Raw genomic sequence first — 21232 nt, 5'->3', positions numbered from 1 at the left:
CTGCTTTTCATATCACAATCTGGTTTAAATATCTCAAGCTTTCACCTATTGCAGAATATAATATTTTCTTTAATATATTTGCAGAGACTGTAAAATATGACTTTGATAACTTAATGGTCAATTAATGAGTTCTGCCCTGAAGATCATTGTTAGATTAAAAAAAAACTGATATTCTATTCAGAATACAAATGTCTAATTGAAACCTCCTACAAACATTTGATTATTCCAGCCAAAAGATTATGCCGGCTAGTTGGGGAAGTTTTGGAAGCATAATAAAAACCACATCTAAAAACAGCATCTCTCCCTCATTAATTGGGTTCTTTTATCCAAGGCTGAAAGCACCTTTTGTTGGCCTCGCTCGCAATTACCCCGCGTGATTAAATCCTTCTATAACAGCATTTTGTGTTATTAATAACGCCTCCATTCCAGGTATTACAGAGGACAAAAGCAATCCAACAAACCCAATGACCAATGGGTCATTTACTACTTCCTTTATAGTTTTACAACCTCATCCTACTCGCATCCCCCCAAAAATTAGCTTCATCTGTAACTTACCGACCCCCATGGCCTCAGAATTAATGTCATTACTCTCCATGTGGCCGTGGAGCTATGCTGCATGACCATTAGAGTGTGACAACATGGATTATTTCCCATCATGCCCCGGAGGTTTACAGGCTGCCAGGGTGGGCTGATGGGGGGCAGAGGCAGGAGAAGACAGAATAAATGCAATTTAAGTCTCAAGAAGTCTCCCTCCCGAAAAACCCAGTTATGTCTGCTGGGAGGACGGGGTGATGAGGGTCATTTTGTTCTTCCTAATGGAGCTGAAGATCGGCAGCGTCTGATAATGGGGTCTCTTTTAATTCTCTTAGCTTTCATTCACTGCTCACATCACTGTCACTCTTCTAATGCTCACCTCCCCTCCCACGCTCCACACTCACTGCAGGAAAAGGATGATTGAGAGTCCCCCAAAAAGAAGAGCAGGATTTAAAAAGTCAGTGCCTGCAGATCGATTTTGCGTAAAAAGTTCTCTTTATGCTGGAAACCCAGCAGTGAGGAATTGAAAGGTGGTAAAACAAGTGAGGGAGGGATGGCCGAACCCCTGAAGAAAAGATGTGTGATTCGATTTTCAGCGACCACATTTTGTCAACCCGCACGCCTGCATGAGATGAGTACAATTTCACAGAAGACGTGAGGGTCAGACAAGTGATTGGTCCTCGCAGAAAAACTGCTTAACAGGCACAATGTTGCCAGGAGTGTTCAGCAGTAAAACAGCAACCTGCTCAATGACAACAGCCAGAAATGAAAAGACGAGGAAGGAGGGGAGATGAGTAAATAGATGAAGGAAGCCTGGAAGAAACTCATTATTCTTGTTCACACGTGTCATACTTCAGTATTCACTCATGGGTTTGCAGTAATGATGGTGTAGCAGAGCATAAAATCACTCCTGACACAAAGCATGTGCTGTTTTAATTCTTTGCAAAATGGACAGAATTGAAACCCAGCGTAGGGCCATACATGCAGTTTGTTCCAAGCATTTCTCCCATGAGTCTGTTCATGAGATGTTAACGTGTCAGTGGTTTTGTTCATTGTGTGCTGCCTAATTGTGCTTCTATAATGGCTTCGTGATGCTGGAGGCTTGAACTTTAATTAATCACTTCTCCTCCAATGTTTGTGTTACTCTCAAAGTCCCTCACACACTCAAACTGACAGATATTATGAGAAAGAAATGCAGCAGGGTCAATGTGCAAAACATAAACTTTGTTTTTATTTTTTAAATATTTATTTTTTGCTTCATTTTTTGCAATTAAGTTTTAATTTTAAATACAAATGACATTCAAATGTTTTTGATAAACTTGTTTTCTTCTCATCCATTAAAGCACAAAGTAAGCACTTCTTTTTTTAATTTCAAGTAAGACTGCAGCAGTTCTTTTTTTTTTAGCAGATTTGGAGACAATTGACTGCTTTTTCTGGACCCAAAATCATAAATGAGTTTTTTCCCTGTCTGGTGTGATAACATCAAAAACCTGAAGTTGTTTTCGGAGTTAAACTGAAACTGTTCAACTTTCTTCAGGACTGAAAAAAGTTTAGCCTGAAAAACATTCAATCTCCTGCAGTGTCTCAGAAACCAGCACAGCCAAACCACACAGAGTAAAAAAGTCAAGATTTTTGAGAAGTTAATCATTTTATCACTTGGGGACGGCTTTAGACCATCAAATTTTAGATAGACAGATGATCATTTAATGTAGATAAAAACATAAATCAAGGCGGCAGGAGACGAATCAGTGGTAATTAAATTATAACTGTTGAAATTAATAAACAAAAATAAATATTTGATAATGTGTGTGAGTCAAAGGTGTTGAAAAATTGCATTAATTGCAAGTTATTGATCTTACCTTTACCATCTCTCCTCGGTTTTTCTTACTGCAAAAAAGTTTAAGAGAATATAATGATCACCAAACACTGGAGAACCAATAGTTTCAAAAGTCCTGCATAACTGTTGTCATCCTATTAGAGACCAGATAAAGGCACAGGATGGTGCTGAATGAAACATGCTTCATGTGTGGAAGTCTTAAATGCCTGTCACATTGTATTTATGTCTTTTGTGTGCAGCTGCAGTTAATAGAGTTCAAAGGGATTGATTTTTTTCTGCAGGAGGACATTGTGCTAAGTTTGCACTAAAGCTCTCTCTGAACTTTAGATATCCCTCCAATCTTCCAATATCTCCCAACACCAGCAGGGTCAAGTGATTATCCAAGCCTGTGAGCGCTGGTGCCGAAGGTCATGGGTCAGGTTGCAACAGTCAGAGGGGTATTGATCAGTCCTGGGATACTTAGGCTGATTGAGGAGTGCAGTAATTGGCCCATTTTCTACAAGTCTTGTACTTCTCCAGCACTCACCTATTAGGGTTTTGAAGATCAAGTATTTACACTCCACCTTATCTTACTCTGACAAATATTCTAGTAATAAATAATGTAAATAAAATAAAATATACAGTACCTGTTTCTTCTGAGGATTAACATTTTCTGTCATTGTCCTACAGCTATCTTATAAGGATGAAGCCAAATAAATTTACACTGCAGAAGAAAATGCTAAATATCTGGAGTTCAGATCAGGTCAGGAGCTCATCTGCATACAGAAGTCCTAAGACACAAATAAGTGTTTACATTTGAAGTTCTGTATTTAAATTTGCTCAGTGACAGAGAGCACTGGAGGGCAACGATGAAAACAATGATCTCCTGACACACAATCACACACATTCTGGCTGCAGGGTTTGGCTCTGAATGCTTCAGGGGAAAGAGGAGGCTACGTTGCTGTGGTGAGTGTGATGGAGAGCTTGTTGTTTTTGATTGACAGCTTCTGTGCTTATTCGTCCCGGGGTGCGTGTGTGTACGTGTGTGTTTCAGTAGGGTAACTCAGTGTGGCACATTTCCCTTTTAGACACCACAAGTGTCCTAATTAGCATACATTCGTAAGCGTTGCATCCCGGCAGAATGAACGGTAGATTGAAAATGAATCCGTTTTACATCAAAACACAACTGGCAAATAATGAGAAATTAATTTACACTTGTTTTTATTTTACAACGTGACTGAGGGATTTTTTTTTGTAATGTAAAGCCTATTAACAACTGTCATTTGGGCGGTTTTGAGGCGAATTTGAGTGCTTGGACTGTGTGAAGAAGTCAGCAGGACTGGCCCCTAATGAGCCTCTTCATGCCCTCCCTGTCTTCTTATTAAGTATTCATGATGCTGATATTTTTAACCACAGATATCAGTGTCGGGGTCGTTATAGAGAGGCTCCAAAAACATGCCACACTGTGGCTGGATTTCCAAAAATTGATAAAAACTGTGCCACCTAAAGTCTGCCCTGCTGTTGGTTTAAACTGGCTGAGGGGGCGAAGGTGCCATTTTGAGAAGTTTTACAGCTCAGGACTCAAACATTATGTGAGCTCCATTCATCACGATGACAGGCAATAGTATTTTATTTCACACCATGTTCACATAAATGAAAATCTGTTTTGTAATTCAGTTAAACATATTGTTCAACATGAGATGTTTTTGTCAGTATAATAACCATGCAGTACATATTTGATAGTGTTGCTTTGAATTTGATTGCTAGTTTTGGAAAGTTTGACAATCCCTTTGCAATGTTAACACAATTCCAATTAGAGGCATGCCTTCTTTTCTTTCTGTATACAATCACTGTGGCTATTCACATGCCAGTTTTGTGCATTAAACCTCAAACCCCATCTTTGTTAACTCTGAAGTGTAAAAAAAAAACAACTGCACATGATGTCAGACAGTATGCCACCTTTTCTACTTTGTTTTTTTGTGCTCTTCTTTATAATGAAGCTATTTCATTGGTGTTATTTGGTAAAATCAAAAACACAGCATGAGAATTGGATAAAGCATGTGAGCAACCAAACACACTTGCCTCTGTTTGCAGCCAGATCACAGGATGACTGTAGGGAGCATTTTAGGCTCTGTGTAAAGTGAATGGGTGCTGAAGGAGTGGATTGATAATGCTAGTGGGGATCCTGGGTTGCTCTGTTTGTGAGGACTGGCATGGCAGAGGAAACTCTCTCTATCATTGATTTTTTTTTTTTTTTTGTACCGTGGTAAAATGAAAGCTGAGGTCCTGATGATACTTGGGAGAGGCTGACCCCAGATGTGCAGCTGGGAGGTTCTGTTGCATTATTATGTCTCTAACTGCTGTTGTCACACTATGCTGAAAGACTCAGCGAAACAAAAGCTTTTGTTGGACGCTAGGACTGTGTCCCTGGTTGTTTGGATAGTTTGTTAATTTAATGCCTCAGTGACCAGGCATCTGGTAGCTCTCCAAATTTTCACAAAGCTAAATATTAAAATTAGTTCAAGAGGTGCCCATAGTTTAAGAGTTATGCAATCAGGTTATTCTTTCCATTTCTACATCAAAAAAAAAAATTTTTCCTCTTGATTTGTGCATGATGTAGATGACCTCTGTAAGCCTAATTTCACTTTTCCAACCTGACATTCTTCAAAAAAAAGAAAAAAACAAAAACAAAAATATGGCTCTCCACAGAAAGGTTTTACATATTGTTTCTTTGACTTTTATTTTACTTCCTCTAAAGTTTTGTATTTATGTGTAATTTCTGTAGCACTTTAACAAGTGAAACTAAAGTTGTATGATTTATTTATGTGCACAATCCTAGCCAATAAATCTGATTCTGATCCCAACGACAGAAAAAAGATTTTGATATTTTTGAAGACATCAATAAATTTGTAACAACTTTTGAGATAATCTATTTCATTATTTCCCTCTTGGATCTTTCTGTCATAGAGTGGCAGTTTTGTAATTTTTGGTGTACAAAAGAATTACATTTTTATGACTTTTGCTTATAATTGTATGCCTATTTCAGCCTATCATATATATTCAAGGTTGGGTTAAATAAAGTCTTGTAACGACACTTACCTTGATTTCAGCCAAAATGGCAGGAATCAGTCAAAACAGAGAATATCAAACTGTATTTATTTTCATTTTGATATAATTTATACTTGATTAAAACTAAGATTGACTACTGAGTATAGTGGTGCATAAATAAAACAATAGATTTATTGTAGACATGCACAATTCTTCTCAGAATGATCCAGTAAATACGTGTCTTTTGTCTATTCCTTCGTTACGAAGCACAGAAATCACAGTATTTCCAGTAATAGTTTGTTCTCAAAGAAAAAAAGACCCACAAGTTGCCTAAAAGACTTTCTTGCCCCATTATAATTGCTTTTTGTTGTTTACTGTATGCAGCACCTTCTCGTGTTTGATGGTTGCTGTCCAGATTTCAGCGGTCAGCATTCATTTTTCGCAGTTTTGGTGGCAGATTGTCCTCCAGCCTCCCTCCAGCTGACAGAAGGGGGCTATGCATGGGCACAGGAGTGGGTGACAGCGTGGTTGGAGGGCTGCACTGGTACAGGTCTCCTGTTGACTGTGTCATGGGCTCAAAGCCCACCTTGAGTGACTTGAGTTGCAGCCGATTTTGTGCTCCTGGGCTGGGGGAGGAGCTCAGCCTCTGCAGCTTCATGGGGAGGTCCCCTGTGCTGCACGCCTTCTCTGCATGCTGGGAGGTGAGCAAAAGCACCTTCCTCTGCAGGTCCTCCTTCCCGGACGAGCTCATCCTCTGCAGCTTGCTCGGCAGCCGGCCGCCTGCTCCTCCCTGACGGCCCCTCTCCTCTGAAGTGTTGATGCAATCCACGGAAAACACCCGGTCACGCCGGGCGCCGTGGCTCTCAGTCAGTGCGGGGGTGGGAGTGGACTGAGGTGAAGGCAACGAGTTTTTTTCCTCCTGCTCTTTGACGCTATATGGAGGTGTTGGAACCTCAAATGTGCTGTGGAACTGAGAGTAGTCCACTCTGAAAAAGCCTTCCTCCAGAGACATGACGGGCAGGAAGCGGTGGCCCCATAAAACCTCATCTTCGGTGTATGATGTCCGCGCTTGGCATGTCATACCTGCAAAACAATGATGGATGATTAATTATCTCAATGACTTTAAAGAGGTGCAAATAAGGCATGCCTGTATGGAGGGATACACTTTTTACTCAAAAACAAATTAATCACCTGAAAATGCAAAAACAATCTGCATTTAATGGATTTCTCAGTTCAGGAAAGCAAATATGAGCTCTTAAAGTCTAATATATTGATATCTTTCTTGTCACAAAACATTTACTGTAGTGAAATAACAAGGACGACATTGCAAGAAGCTAAGAACTAAGCTAGCTAACAAATAACTTTTCAGCAACATATAACTGCTTATTTAAGTAAATAATTCCATGATATTGATGAAAATGACTAGTTCCACTGTCAGATTATTTCACTTTTAACATGGGAAAAATGTCTTGTTAAAAGTGAAATAATCTTTCAGTGGAACTAGAACTTTTTCATCAATATTAAGGAATCCTTCACTTAAAACAAGCACTTATACCTTGCTTAAAATTACTTGTAAGTTAGTTTTAAGTTGTATATCAAGCATACTAAGATATTTGCACTAGAAACCAAAAAATATAATATATATATACACTTGGTAAGAGTTTGTTTTTTTGAAGTGAAGTTCAATAACTTCAGGCAGCAGCCACTCACATACACACATCAGAGGTTTTTGATGTGGGTCAGGAGTGCACTGCTCCCTCATGTGGAGGACTTAAACTTTGTATTTTCTTTGAGGGTAGAGCAGAAGATTTACAGTTTAGTTTTGACAGCAGCCACACTGGGGTTGCTCTGTTAATGGTTAAAAAAGAGCAGAGCTAAATGGAGACGGTTGTTTTTCACTCCACACTGGGGAAAGTGAAATGAGCTTCCTATAAAGAGTTTCTGGTTTAACCAAAGAGACAGAAGAAATCTGACCTGCATGGAAGAGTTTGAAAAACAAAAAGCTGATCAGAGGAGACTGAAACAGAGCTTCCTGGCTTCCGTTCATATGACTTGTTGAGGTGGAAACTAAAATAGTTTATCGCTCTGAATCTACCATAACAATGCTTTCTGAAGCAGCAGCTGATCAGTTGATGGGTAGATCAGATGCAGGTCAAGTCTATAACCACCTGCTTAAGGCTGAAAATGAGGCTGAGTCTCAACTTCCAGCAGGACAGTGACCCTCAAAGGTCAGCCAGAAGTATAGTGGACTTGTTCAGATCAAAACATATTGATGTTTTAACTGGCCCAGTCAAAGTCCAGATCTAAAAACAATCATTTCAGTCTGTACATCTGCAAAGTTATTAGAGAAATAGCAATTACCACTTGCAGCTGTAATTGTAGTAAACGGTGTTATAAAATGTTTACTGGTAAAAATTTTCTTCCACCTTACACGTTTGCCCTACTTTTGCTGCTCTGTCACATAACTTCCCTAAAGATAAAAGAGATTGTAGTTTGATGTTTTAATGTGACGAAATCTGAAAAAAACATCAAGTCATGAATATGTCTGTAAGTAATTCTTCATCTGCCATTTGGCATTCTTTATTGAAGCAGAAAGAAGCACAAAATAAGATATAATGACCTGCAGAAGGTTTAAACCAGTCTTAGTCAATTTAGACTGGTTTGCAAATAAACCAAACTTTCTTGCAATCTTCATCAATACTGTTCTTTGGAAGGTTTTCATATCTTTGTCCTTCATAACACCTTATTCCGCAATTGTTTTTAAAATACAGTGGAGGACAGAAGATAGCTATTTGCAGCAGCTGAGAACCACTCACTGAAACAAATAATATTTAGATGTCAAGTTTTTTACTAACAGGTAATCCATGTCCATTTTGAAACAGGTTAAACTGTTAGAGTTTTATTGGTTAGGGTTTAAGTGGCTTAAAAAAAAGAATTCCTTTTATGTACCAAACTGAAATTGAGCCAATTTCAAGAGAAATAATTATAATTTCCAAATATAAACATTAAGTTTGTGATGGTGTTTTGGGTCTCAGTTCTACTCACTGCATTCTAAGATATGCACCATTCTGCACCGGTGGAGATTATTTTTGCAAAGCGCTGCAAAAGGTCTCATATTTAATTTTTTTAGAAAAACAATTTTTTTTAGGTTTATGATGATCAATAAATGCACAGCTGTAATTTCTGTGTTGCAGTCTGTGTTTCTGTAGAGCTCTGCAGTTAGCTGAAGAGTAGGAGTATTATCGCGTACCTCTGAGCGACGAGGGGTGCAGTGTTATGTCATAGCCTGATTCTATTCCCGGCTCACTACACTTCATGTAACGAAACCATTTAACAGCGCTATAGTACCTCAAAGGTCACTTTTTAAAAATACTTTAGCCTAAAGTCTTAGCTCTGATTACAACAATGAGGACTGTGTTAGTTTTCAAGCACTTTTATTCAAAGAGGGCTGTTATTTATTGTTTTCTCATTTCTGGTCAACACACATGACAACAACAATATAGGATCATTGGAGGCTTGTGGCTTGTGTCCTTGACAGGCATGCCATTTTAGCTTCATCTCTCAGGCATCATATGGGTATCCACCCACCTGGATAATGTTCACTGCATCTTGCATAAAAATAAAAGCCCCCAGCAACACAAATACTTGGCAGACAGCAAGCCGGACATCCCAGAAGAAGGTTCTTGTGAACATTTCTGGCAGCAGCTTCCACTGAATCTTAGCTTTGGGATGCATGAATCAAGGTTCAGAGGCTTATGTTGAGTTTCAGGTGAAGTGGAAATTTTTGGATTGTATTGTACTGTCAGGAACAGATATTTAACTGGTTTATCTGCCAATTTCTTCATAAACTTGTGTTGCCAATTTTGCTGTTTTTAAGTCCAACTATATGGTGCAGTTGAGATCAAAGTTATTTATACTCCTGTCAGATTTGGATACAGATCATCCTTCTCTAATGAAAGTGTACAAAAAGAGTATTTTAGTTCCATAAAAACGCTTGTGTAAGATCACACCCTTCTTAATAACCAATGGGAAACTCTTTATTAGCACTACAGCGTCTGACCCCATGTAAAATGTCTGACAAGCATTTCTTACATTTCCAGTGGTATTTTTTACCATTTACTTTTGATGACGACATCCAAATGCTTAAAATGGGAAGAGCCTAATCTTTAGCTTTGTGCAGATTTAAATGGAAACACTTGCTGGACCACTAAAAAAATGTTAGAAACATATTGGTAAAATGTAAGTGCATTGGGTTTGTGTGTGTGTATATGGTTAGTGGTGTATTTTAGGAGGATAAACCTTTACCCCGGCTGTTATTTATTTGTGACTATATCTCATAAGTGGAATCCAAACCGTTTTGTTGGGTTTAAAAGTCAAATTTGGATTTTATTTGTTTGGCTTTATCAGAGAAATGAAATAGAAAGCCTTTTTGCTAACAATTATAAATGATCTGCCCGCTAAGCTGTCTGGGTTACGAAGAAAATGAAATGTCAGGACCTGCAAGATGTGCATGAGTCCTTGTGTAGGTGTTGGAGTTTGAGTATTTTAACATATTTCCTTCTCAGCTTCTTAGCAGCGCTGCAATGTTAATAAGACGAGCTGATGCTCTCACGCTGATCCTTCCCTCCTGCCTCCTCCTGAGCTCTGTTGTCTCCACCACAAAAGTGGCAGAGTGCAGCAGGACGAAGATGAAGATGAATTTATTTGCTTTGGACTTTAGGGAGGAATCGTTCTGTTAAATATGCAACAGGGGGATCAGTGGAGCTGCTGAGGATTTTCTCTGCAGTAAGCAGGCTCTACACCAACTCCTCCTTCTAACCGTCATCAGAGAAATGCTGCATGAAAACTCAGCACATTTATCACAGTGATGCACACTTGTGTGACCACAGGCATTTATTATGCATACAGTGGGCTTAAACTGATTATGGAGTAATAAAATATTCCTCATAATTCAATCAGGCGCTCATTCACATGTCATTCTTTCTCTCTCCCTAGCTCTTTTTTTCAACATGAAAAGTAGAAAAATAAGTTGATATTTACATTTTAACGCTGTGTGAATACTGAAGATTGGAATCAGTGGCAGCAGAAAAGTAGAAACAGGAACAGCTTTCTCACCCGTGGTCTCCACGATGCCTTCGAGGATAACGACGATCTCAAATTGTTCGTTCATGAGGGAGCGCTGCGACAAGTCAAAAAACGGACTTCTGGAATTTATTTCATGGCAGATTGTGAGAGGAGACACCAGGAAGAGCTGGTCTGCTCCCGTCCCGAAGCCAACATCCAGCTCACACTGGTCCAGGGGCAGGAACTCTCCTTCTGGTGTCTGACGAGACTGGAGGATAACGATGAAAACCAAAATGGGAGAAAAAGAAGGAAGACACGTCACATAACAAAGATTAGGTTTTGTTTAGTTTCTTTTGAAGTCCATGGAAATAAAGACAAAAATAAACACAAAAGTCTGTTTAGAAAGATTATAATTGCACTTTTTAGGCAACTTTTTTTGGCTATGAAAAGCTGGTTTCTTATGTTCAAGAAACCAGTTTGAAATTATAATAAATATTATAAAATAATTTTATGAACATTGATACATATTTTTAAGTACTAACTTCGTTCTCATACAAGTCATCAGTGCATATGTTAGTTACTTAGATGTCAAACATTGAGGATTTTCTGACAGTTGTAGTGTCCATTAGTCTCACAAGAAATGACACTTAATAAGGTTCCCTAACCCAGGCAAAATGTTTGCTTCCCTCAGTTCTAAATTTTCCAGCTAATTGTAATTTAAATAATTTCTGTATGCCCAATCTGCAGGTTTTCTCCAAAACTAATCATTCTTTCTGGATGCCCAACAACGTTCTTACCTTTTTCGTTTTTTTCATTTTTTCCAAAAAGTGTTTCTGAATACATGCACGAGCAATCCTCCTACACAAAAATCTCCACCTCTGCGCCACTCACAGCTTCTTCATCATCTCCCACACAAATATACATGCATCTCATCTCTGCTCCCTTCCAAACAAAGTATTCATGAAGTTTTACAAGAATCAATTCTCACAAACTATGTAGTCTTTAACATGTTAGTATTTATGTAGCTATGGTATATAAAGTTAAAGGAAGTATTTTCAAAAAAGTCAAATACTAGTAGTGAAGTACTTAATATTTTTAGATTTTAATTATTTATTATTTAGTCCAGTCTTGAAGATATGTTAGCACTGCATTATTTAGGGTACATTAGCGCTATAGCATTTCGGCTTCGTTATCCATGTGCCAAATTCTGCCCCTCTCCACAATAAGCGTCTTCACAGTACCTAGTTCACCCATACAGTAGTGGTGTATCGAAACTTTAAGGATATTTCTTAATATTTAAAGAAATATTAAATAGAGTTAGAGATAAACCAGCTACACATGCTAATAATTGCTATCTCACTTTGAGCAAATACACATCTAGAGATCAACTGTCTTTGTTCTGGTTTAAAACATCCGAATTAGGGTTGGGAGATGTGAGCATAGTATTCAACGTTAATGTGGAAAAAACATATTTGCATGCTAAGAATTTTGCTTTATAATGACAAAGACATTTTCATTAAGGTTTGCTGTTTGAAATATTTATTTTATGAAGCTTGAACATAAAGAAAAATCACTCTTATTGCATATGATTAAAATGTCTGGTGGTTTTACTGTTTTTGTTCCATAATAATATAAAAAAAAAACTTCTTTTATTATCATACAATTGCAGCAGGATTTTGAGACTATATGAACAAACAAATTGAGTTTTTCAGGTCATGTCAGTTTGCCTTATCCAGGTGTCGCTGGTATTTCTCTCTCACACACCAGGTGAAAACAGTGGCAGCAATGCACTTATAGCTGGTGTTAGTGCAGGTCTTGTTTTTTATCCAAGCTTTAGGCATCCTGCAGACATATTACTCAGAGTTGAGTATCATTCTGACCTCCCGGGGATTTCACTCTGCACTGCATCTGTCTGAGACACAAACTGTGGAAGAGGGGTGAGTAAACAGGCTTTGAATTGCCAGAAAACACCAGCTTTATTTCCTCTCCTGTGCAAGTCAGTGAAATTCCCCCATTTTAGCTGGAGAAGGCCTTTGATGCTGGTTCGGAGAGTGTTCGAATGTTTGGCCCTTCCAGGCTGCTGAATTCTGTTTAGTGTCATTCCCTCCATGAGGGTGAGGACGGGATCGCTGTGAGAAGTTCTGCATTTCATTTTCTGTCTTTGTCACTTAAGATTTAGAAGATGGATGACTGTATGCAAATACTGACAGTTGAAGCTCCTCACACAGGGCCCCCATGGCAATGTGCTGTGCTCCCCCCTGCACAGAGATTCAGAGATAGACGAGCTTGTCGACTGTTTTTTTTTTTCTCTTCTTTGAATCTGACATGCTGTTCTAACAAAAGAGCAGATTTCCATCCTGAAGCTCAGAGGATGAGACAACAAACTCTCATTGTATTCATTTCATTCAATGCTTTCAGAGAAATGGTGTAGAAAAAGAACTAGACATTTGTGTTGGAGAGCAATGGTTACATTTGCATGTCAATAGAAGAGTAGCTGGGTTTTTTTTAATTCTCATAAGACATAAAAAGATTTCAATGATCTTTACAACAAGAATAAAGTGCCCATATGTTCTGCTAGAACAGATTTACTCAGTATCCACAGAAACAAAAGATGGGTTTAAAGATTCACCATTGACCATTCCCTCTTGAACAAGATCTCTGGATCTCTCAGTTTCTTGTTTGCTCTTCTTTTCTGCTCAGTATTAAGCAAACTTCAACAGTGAACTTTGGAGACCTTTGTACCTCTCATACCATTTTCTCTACTGTATGTGATGTCAAGAAAAACTCAGATCCTTTTCCGGTCTTGCTTGTCAAAGGGTCCTGATCTATTCTGAGATTTTTCCTGTAAAATTTCAAGTTACAGAGCACTGTAGAAACAAAATCTTACCAAGTATTCTGGTTTAGTTTCTAGTGCAAGCATCTAAGTACACTAAAAAATATAAAGTATTGCACAAGTGAATTGTTGGAAAGATAGTTGAGCTTGTTTTATGTAAAATTTTCCTCAATATTGATGAAAAATGACTAATTTCAATGACAGAGTTTTTCACTTATAAGTAAAATAATCTGCATCTTTTCATAAACATTAAAAAACTATTTACTTAAACAAGCAACTATGTATTTCTAAAACGTTAATTGTAAGTTAGTTTGGTCGTAATGCAAGTATATTTAGGTACTTGCACTAAAAAATTGATAAAAATACTTGGTGAATTTTTTTTTTCAGTGCAGAAAACCCTCCTATTTGTGGATTTTTTTCATAAAACATATCTAAAAATATTTAATAGAAAATGCAAAATGTGAGGCTGAAATGCTAACTGACAGGTGTTTTTAAAGCACTTATTTTCCTTGGTCTAAGGAAGGACATGTCTTGATGAAACATGAATACTAGTTAGACAACTGCTGCACACGAACATTTAAATAACTTTCAATTAAATCCTGCAATAATAAGAAGAAATCCTGCCCATCGTGTCTCATTATTATTTGGCTAGACTTTATATTAGTGTGTCTAAAATGAGATTACTGTGGAGGCTTGTGTTCTTCAAATATTAAAAATTTGACACTAATGGATGGTGCTTGAAATATGAAGTCTAATCATTTTCTTTTTAGGCTTTATGCTCTTTTTTTCCCCTTTTCCCTATTTAAGTATGTTTTAGTTCGGAAACAAAATGGCATTTAGTCGTAAGGCACTTAGCAGAAGAGAGGTGTGTCAAAATGTCATTTGAAATTATACTCTTAAATCAGAAACAAAATGGCATTTTAGTCTTTCAGTTCTGAAGGTTCATGCACACCGTCAGTGTTTTTGAACGGGTGGGTAGGAGAAAACCATCCACAGACGAGAGAGAATCGAACTTCTGCAGTCTTATTGTTTGCAAAATACTTCACCGGGGAAAAAGCTGTCACACCTTTTGCCAAACCTGCGCTGTGCACAAGTTGTGAAAACTTACGTAAAAGGAAAAAAAAAGTTTAAATAGGAGAGCCTTGAGCTGCAGAGATTTGAAATGATTTTTGGGTTTGAGGCTGAGTAATCAATGCCTGCAGAGCTCTCTCCAGCAATGCTCCGCTCAATCCTGCAGTTGGAACTGTTTCGTATTGGGAAAGCAATACTGAGAATATTTCACTTATGCCTGAAATAGATTGCGCCTCTCAAGTACTGAAAATACATAGAAAAACATGTTACTCATTTTTATTGTACCAACTTTCTTTGACTGTCTGAGCTGTTTTGCCATTTTTTCCACCTAGTCCTTTACATGCCCACCCTTCATCTCTCCTCCCAGTAAAACCAGTTAACATTTCAAGGAGGATTATTTACTAGCATGCCCTTCGAAGCTGTCAGACGCCCAACAGATCTGCCACTCTGTGGATGACAGCTCTCACTGGTCTGTTTCACCCCATTTCTGCCTCCTGTCATCAAGCAATGCAGGGCTGAGGCCACCAACATGTTGCCCAAAGCCACGTAAACAAGAGCTTCCATCTTGTTTTACAGGATCAAACATGCATTCTAGTGAATGTTTCCTTCTAATTTTTTTTCCAAACCCTGTATTTGTATAATCAGCTACAAACTTTGTTCGTAGTTCAACGTCTCTGCAGATGGCAACTTCAAAAAGCTGCCGTTCTGTATTTAATTTGTGTTTAAATTTGGCCAAAGCACATAATCTGTTCCATCATAGCTTTGACTGAAGTGGAATTTCACTCTCTCGATCTGGACAAGTAAAGAAAAAATATTTAATTCAGTAGTAGATAAACATTTTCTTAATTTTCTAGAACACAAAAATCTAACAGTAAGTTAAATAAATTTTACACTTGATTTCAATAAAAATGCTATCTTTTAATTTCCCTCAATACAATTCAAACATTTTCCTTGTCAGTGTCGACTCAATGCACATTGCATAAGTCAAAAAAGAGGTATTTAAGACTTTTATGGACTGAAAAGTATTTTAAATTTGGGCTAAACTGGAAATGCACCTCTTGAACGAGATTGAGAAATTGGTTTTTGTTTGAATCCAGGTAGCATTTAGGGATGGACTTCAAATTTTATCACAATTTGCAACAATTATTGTAAGAACTGTAAGAGACAATTAAATGCATCCCTGCAATAATTTTCTTCTTTTTTGGTAATAGTTTAATAATTTTATCCCTATCATATTTACTCAATGTTCCACATCAGTGGAAAAAAAGTTATTGTATTTGGCAAACTATGATTAGTTTATTGAAGTCACAATTGTTCATGGTAATTATGAATAATATAATAATTGACCTTATCTAGTTATCAAAATCCCACTGATAAAATAAACTTTTTGCACTATACAGGAAATGTTATGCATTTTTTATTTAGTAAAACTGACACTTTGGCAAAATGTCTCCACCACCAGGTTTCGCCTGCAGACCAGAGGAGAGGCAGATTGATGCCAGGCTCTCCAAACATGTGAGCCAAAACGTCTTATTCTAGGATCCTGGGCATCACCAAAGGCAAAAAGGAGAAAAAAAGGAGAACCAACACTCAGCATGAAGGTGTAGGCAGATGCCTACAGAACCACTTCAAACCAAAAAAGGTCAGTGGGTCTATGTATTGCACTCAGTGATGAAAGACTGCAGCTTTTATCCTACACAGTAGCACTTTTGGATTATCTACATATCACCACTGAATATGGTGGTTATCTTGCTGACATATAGAGAAGTGATATGCTTAGTAAAGGTCATATTTGGCTTCATTAAATAAAAGTGGCTACATTGTTTTGATCATTTTCTGTAAGAAAAAGTCACATCTTATCCCAGTTTGCTTATTTCAAGAATGTTTCTTTTAATGTGTCATATAAAATGTTTAATAACCTCTGGCGATATTTCCTGGCCTGCTCAACTTCTAATTAATCAAAGTTTTAGATTAGACATGTTAAAATTAAAGAATTAACACATAATCAAAAAAGGGAAAATAATAAAAAGGAGGAAATCATTATGTTTTACTCTATTATGAATGATCATCAACCATCTTCCATCAATTTTCTTGACTCAACAGCTTCATTTTTAATAAATATCAACACTGATATACTTGGATTGTATTTTCACTTGAATAACCAGAATTAATTTTGAGCCAAGCAACAACCAAGGAGCCAGATTAATAAGGGAGTCACCCTTATTAATGTCTGCCAAAATCTGCAGAGCAATTCATCATGTAAGTAACTGTGAGAAACAGAAGGCTGAAAACCACAAAAACCCATCCAGGTTTCTGTTTCCTTCAGTTAAACAGGCCAGTGCTGATCATGTCTGCACTAAAAAAGAAGAAAACCAATTATTTTGTTCTGCATGTGTGTGTCAGACATAAGAGAAGCATCAGGGACTGCTTGTCTTATCTCATTGAAGTCACATTTCTTCCCATTTCCATAATGTGAGTCCATGAAAAATTTCCTCACAGTGTGCAGGGTGCAAGTTCAATCAAACACATTGATTTTCAAAATGCTACTACAGTTGGCCATAGTCACAAAGCTAAATTAAAATCTCCAAAAACTAGGAATCCCCTATAAAAACACTAAAAGCTGCCTATTTTAAATATACCTTTAATATGTACAATAGAAAACACTTTGGTGCAGATGCTAATATCTGTTCTTCCTTAACTCCACTCCTGGATAGAGTAGCCAATCGATGAAAGGTGCTTCTGTATTGGCTGCTTTGCTACCAATAGCTAATAGCATGTCTAGTAGCATTGCAGATGGGTATTTCAACTCCCAAAGTTGCCTTTTTTTTGAGTATTTCAGAAAATAATTCACAAATATGAGCATTTTGTAGTTATGTTCCACAGAAAAATCATGCAGAGGATCATAATAGTTGAAAAGTCAATTTTATGATCCATCTGTCAGGTTGTCAGTCAGGTTGTGCTGGGTTCAACTTCATTTCTCAGATATGACAGATGCCCATCTGCTCTACAGTAAAATTGGCATGTCTACTACTGCACTCATGTTTGCTTTCATAATTTTTAATAAGGCTGCACAATATATTGACTCACAGACATAATCACAGTATCAGTGTGTGCAGTATTGCCGTTGCAAAGGATTGCTTGGATGCAATGTTTGGTAGATTATTAAATTTCAAGCTTCAGGGATTTTTGCTCTGGATATCAATGACGTATTCGGTCAATGGCATGAGTTTTAAGTGCCCTTTCTGCACACAATTACATTGTGTAATGGGACGGAAAGATTAAAATCACAATAAAGGTCGTCATTGCACTTTTCAGCAGTGGTATCAGAATTATTTTCCAGATATCCTAATCTTTAAAACATGCTTTTTGAACGGGTGGGTACATATACTGAGTCAAAAATGACAACAAAAAAAATTATCTACGTGAAAATAAAACAGAAAAATTGCATATAAAGCCAGGAGAATTATATCTGAAGGTCACTATAAAGTACATTAAGTAAGTGTTCCTCCTTGGAAGCAAAGTACAATGATGTTAGCTTCGGTTTGAACTTCTCCAAGCACAATTTAAAGTGAGTTCAAGTCACTGCAATAACACTTTTAAAATGTGTTCATATGTGAAATTATTAGAAATATTACAGGAGTATATCAGCTATTCATTTACTCACAGCTTTAGGATCAGGCTGGTGTCAAAGTTTGCCCCTTTCTACAACAGCTTTAAAATATCTTCTCTGTTTTCTTTTTATTTTCCTCATTGCCCTGAATGTGACAGAGCTGTAGCTCAACAGCACCACCAACATCTCCAAGAAGGAAGTGCATCTCCAGCATTCAGCTTCAATGATTTTTCATTTATCCAAAAAAACTTATGTGGCATGTGATGTTTAAAGGCATTTGCATAGCAAACAACGCATTTGTTTCTGGAGTGACTCACCTGATCCGTTTGTCTCTTTGGTGATTTGCGCTCTGGCAGAGCTGCAGTATGGCTAAGAGAGTCTTTGAAGCGAGAGAACAAGGTTAGACCACAAAGCCCTGGAGCAAATGTAAGTGTACGGTGGTTGCTATGTTTATTTATTTTTTCACAGAAAGAGAAACTGCAAATTTTGTACAGTTTGCAGCAAGATTTCAGGGCTTATGTCTAGTTTTCCAAAGATACAAAAGACGGTTGAAGGTTGAATGTAGACTTTGCTACATAGATTTGTGGTACAGTTTCATGACTCCACTTCCTGTTTGTGGGTCGGTTTCCCTCCTTCGTGCTCCTCAATGTAGAGCAGCTCTATCCTCTCTGCCTCCTGCTCTCAGCCTGCCTGCATGCATCATTAAGCTGACCAACGCTGTGTGTGGAAGAGAACACAGACATAAACAAGCTCCAAGCACATCGCTAATGCAGTTTGTCTTCTTTTATGGCCCATTTTGCTCACCGAACATGGATGTGGCTGAAAGGAGCTCCGTGGTGATAATTAAAAGAAGAGCCAACGGACCTCGCTGCTGTTTGTGTTGTAATTTTCTGCATTGTTGCTCACTTTCAGAGTGTGAGGTTCATTAGCTGTGTTAACTACAAAATAAAATAAAATCTGCTGAGTTCTTTATTACTTGTTCACTTCCTTCTGTTTAAACTTCTTTTAACTGTTTTCGAAGATTGCAGTTGAAGTTTGCATCCAATATTGGGGATCTCCTCACTTTCTTTGGATCTTCCAGTCACATTAACTCAGTCTCCAGTTTTTGTGAAGAAACTGAGGTAACTGTCCACTCTACAGCTCTCCAGACATAAACCATCACTGCTTTTTCTCATAGATCCTGGTGGTTTGAAGTTTACCAACCTATAGATCTGCCAATCAATCTCATGCGTGGAGATTATCATGCGTAATTCCACCTTAAGTCTCCTTTGTTAAACAAGGCGTACCTGTGCAAAACGGTCTGTTTTTGTGCAGCTGAAGATCAAATGTTAATTTTAACCTTTGATTCATTTGAAGCTGCTTCTTTTATTTCAAAGAAGCCAAAGTGAATAAGGCTTCTTTAGGGGCAGGCTGATTTTTTAAAAAATATTTATTATTATGTAAATGAAAGGATTGAGTCATGCCTGAGAGGAAAATAATAGTTTAAAAGGTTTAATTCATGGAGTAGAGCAGGGTAGGGTGAAGTCCAACCAACCTCTTATCTGCATTGCTTTGTGAAAAATTCATTCAGCTTCTATTCATCACAAATCTGGAACAAACTTCCAGAAAACTCCAAAACAGCGGGAACACTAAGTCCTCTAAATCTAGTCTAAAGACCCAGCTGTTTAGAGCTGCCTTGGATTTGTAGTAAGTGGAACATAGATCAACCTATTGTTTTATCATTTTGATTATGGGCACTTGAGAAAATGTTGCGTTCATTGCTTGTTTCATAATTGGTGACTGTTCCATGTTTTTATGATGTAAAACACTGTGAATTTTCTTGTCGCTTAATTGTACTAGGCTTGTTCCACTTGGCGTTGCGCTAAGTTGCGCATTTCGCTTACCTTTATGAGTTTGCACCTGATCTGCGCGGACACCATGTGGCTGTTGCGCAGATTGCCCACTCGGAACATGAGGCAGAGTTTGCCGTCTCTTTGAGAAATCACCGCGTCCTGGCTGAACATGAGCGTCTCCGCGCGTTTCTTAGGCTGAGACATTTTGATGAACATGCAGCCGATGAGGAAGGCGTCCACTATGGAGCCCAGCAGCGACTGGAACAGGAAGAGGATGATCCCCTCCGGGCACTTCTCAGTGATGTACCGGTAGCCGTAGCCGATGGTAGCCTCGGTCTCGATGAAAAAGAGGAACGCTGAAGGGAAGTTGTAAACGTTCGCCACGCAGGGGGTGTAGGACGGATCGTGGCCGTGATTTAGATCCCCCCTGATGTAGGCAATGATCCACCACATCGATGCCATGACGAGCCAAGCGATGGTGTAGGTGAGGATGAAGATGAGCAGGTTCCAGCGCCACTTCAGGTCCACCAAAGTGGTGAACAGGTCGGAGAGGTACCTGCTGGTCTCCCCGCCGAGGTTCCCGTGCTGCACGTTGCAGCGGCCGTTCTTCTCCACGAAGCGTTGGCGTTTCTTCTTCACCGGGGCAGAGAAAGTAGTTGCCCGGTTGGTGTTCACTACCTGGTAGTCTTCTCCAAATTTCCTCCGAAGTGCTGCCATGTCCGCCCGTCTGGTGTTAACCCGCGCAACAGTCCCAGTTTAATCCATGATGTGTTTAGAGTTTTAGTCTCCAACGGATTGGTTACCTGCAGTGCGTAAAATACGCCATGGCCACTTCAGTGCGCACAGCGGATCCTGGGAATTATGAAAAATAAAAACAAACAAACAGAAAATACCTACTGCCTCTTTGCTTTTATTGCACAGTAGGTGTTCGCTTGCTGAAAAGCTCCACGGTCCTCTTGGTCATTTCACATCACACCAATGAGTCTCTGCTCTTCTCCGTGCGCTCTGCCTCTGTGTGTTCTGACTGACGCGCAGGGTCCGTCCACTACACACCGCTTCTGGTGGGACGTTATGGTTAAAGAGAGAACGAGAGGGTATTGGAGATGCAGAGAGAGGAAGGGAAAGGGGCAGGAAAAGAGGAGGAGAGAGTTACACAATGTGAGAAGTGGGCAGTTTGACTCCAGTTCAGCTGGTCAGTAAATAGATCATAGGTTCATTCTGAAAAATTAACCAGATGGATAATTTATTCATCTTCTTTTTTCATGGGAGTTTTAATTAAGGTGTATTCTCCTGTGATTAAGGAGCATTGATAGAAGATGAAAACAAATACTGAAATTGATGATATTAGAGAATCATAGGACTAAGTCAAACAGTGCCACCTGCTGGATGGTCCGTCCATGTGCATTTAAAACCTGACCAACTGG

At 38.5% G+C, this 21232-nt stretch overlaps 1 protein-coding gene across 1 annotated transcript; it reads right to left on the bottom strand.

Moving 5' to 3' along the window:
- Positions 1-5489: 5489 nt before the first annotated feature.
- kcnj19a (potassium inwardly rectifying channel subfamily J member 19a) lies at positions 5490-20861 on the bottom strand. Its single transcript, XM_055051902.1, has 4 exons — positions 20702-20861; positions 19860-20611; positions 10514-10730; positions 5490-6481 (listed from the first exon to the last, which is right to left on the bottom strand). The coding sequence occupies exons 2-4, from the start codon at positions 20523-20525 to the stop codon at positions 5817-5819; spliced, it is 1548 nt and encodes a 515-aa protein (XP_054907877.1). The 5' UTR covers positions 20526-20611; positions 20702-20861; the 3' UTR covers positions 5490-5816.
- Positions 20862-21232: the final 371 nt, after the last annotated feature.

Source organism: Poeciliopsis prolifica, unplaced genomic scaffold (assembly GCF_027474105.1).
Source record: "Poeciliopsis prolifica strain line A6 unplaced genomic scaffold, Auburn_PproV2 SCAFFOLD034, whole genome shotgun sequence".
Classification (NCBI taxonomy): Eukaryota; Metazoa; Chordata; class Actinopteri; order Cyprinodontiformes; family Poeciliidae; genus Poeciliopsis; species Poeciliopsis prolifica.
This window is presented reverse-complemented; position numbering and strand designations above follow the sequence as displayed.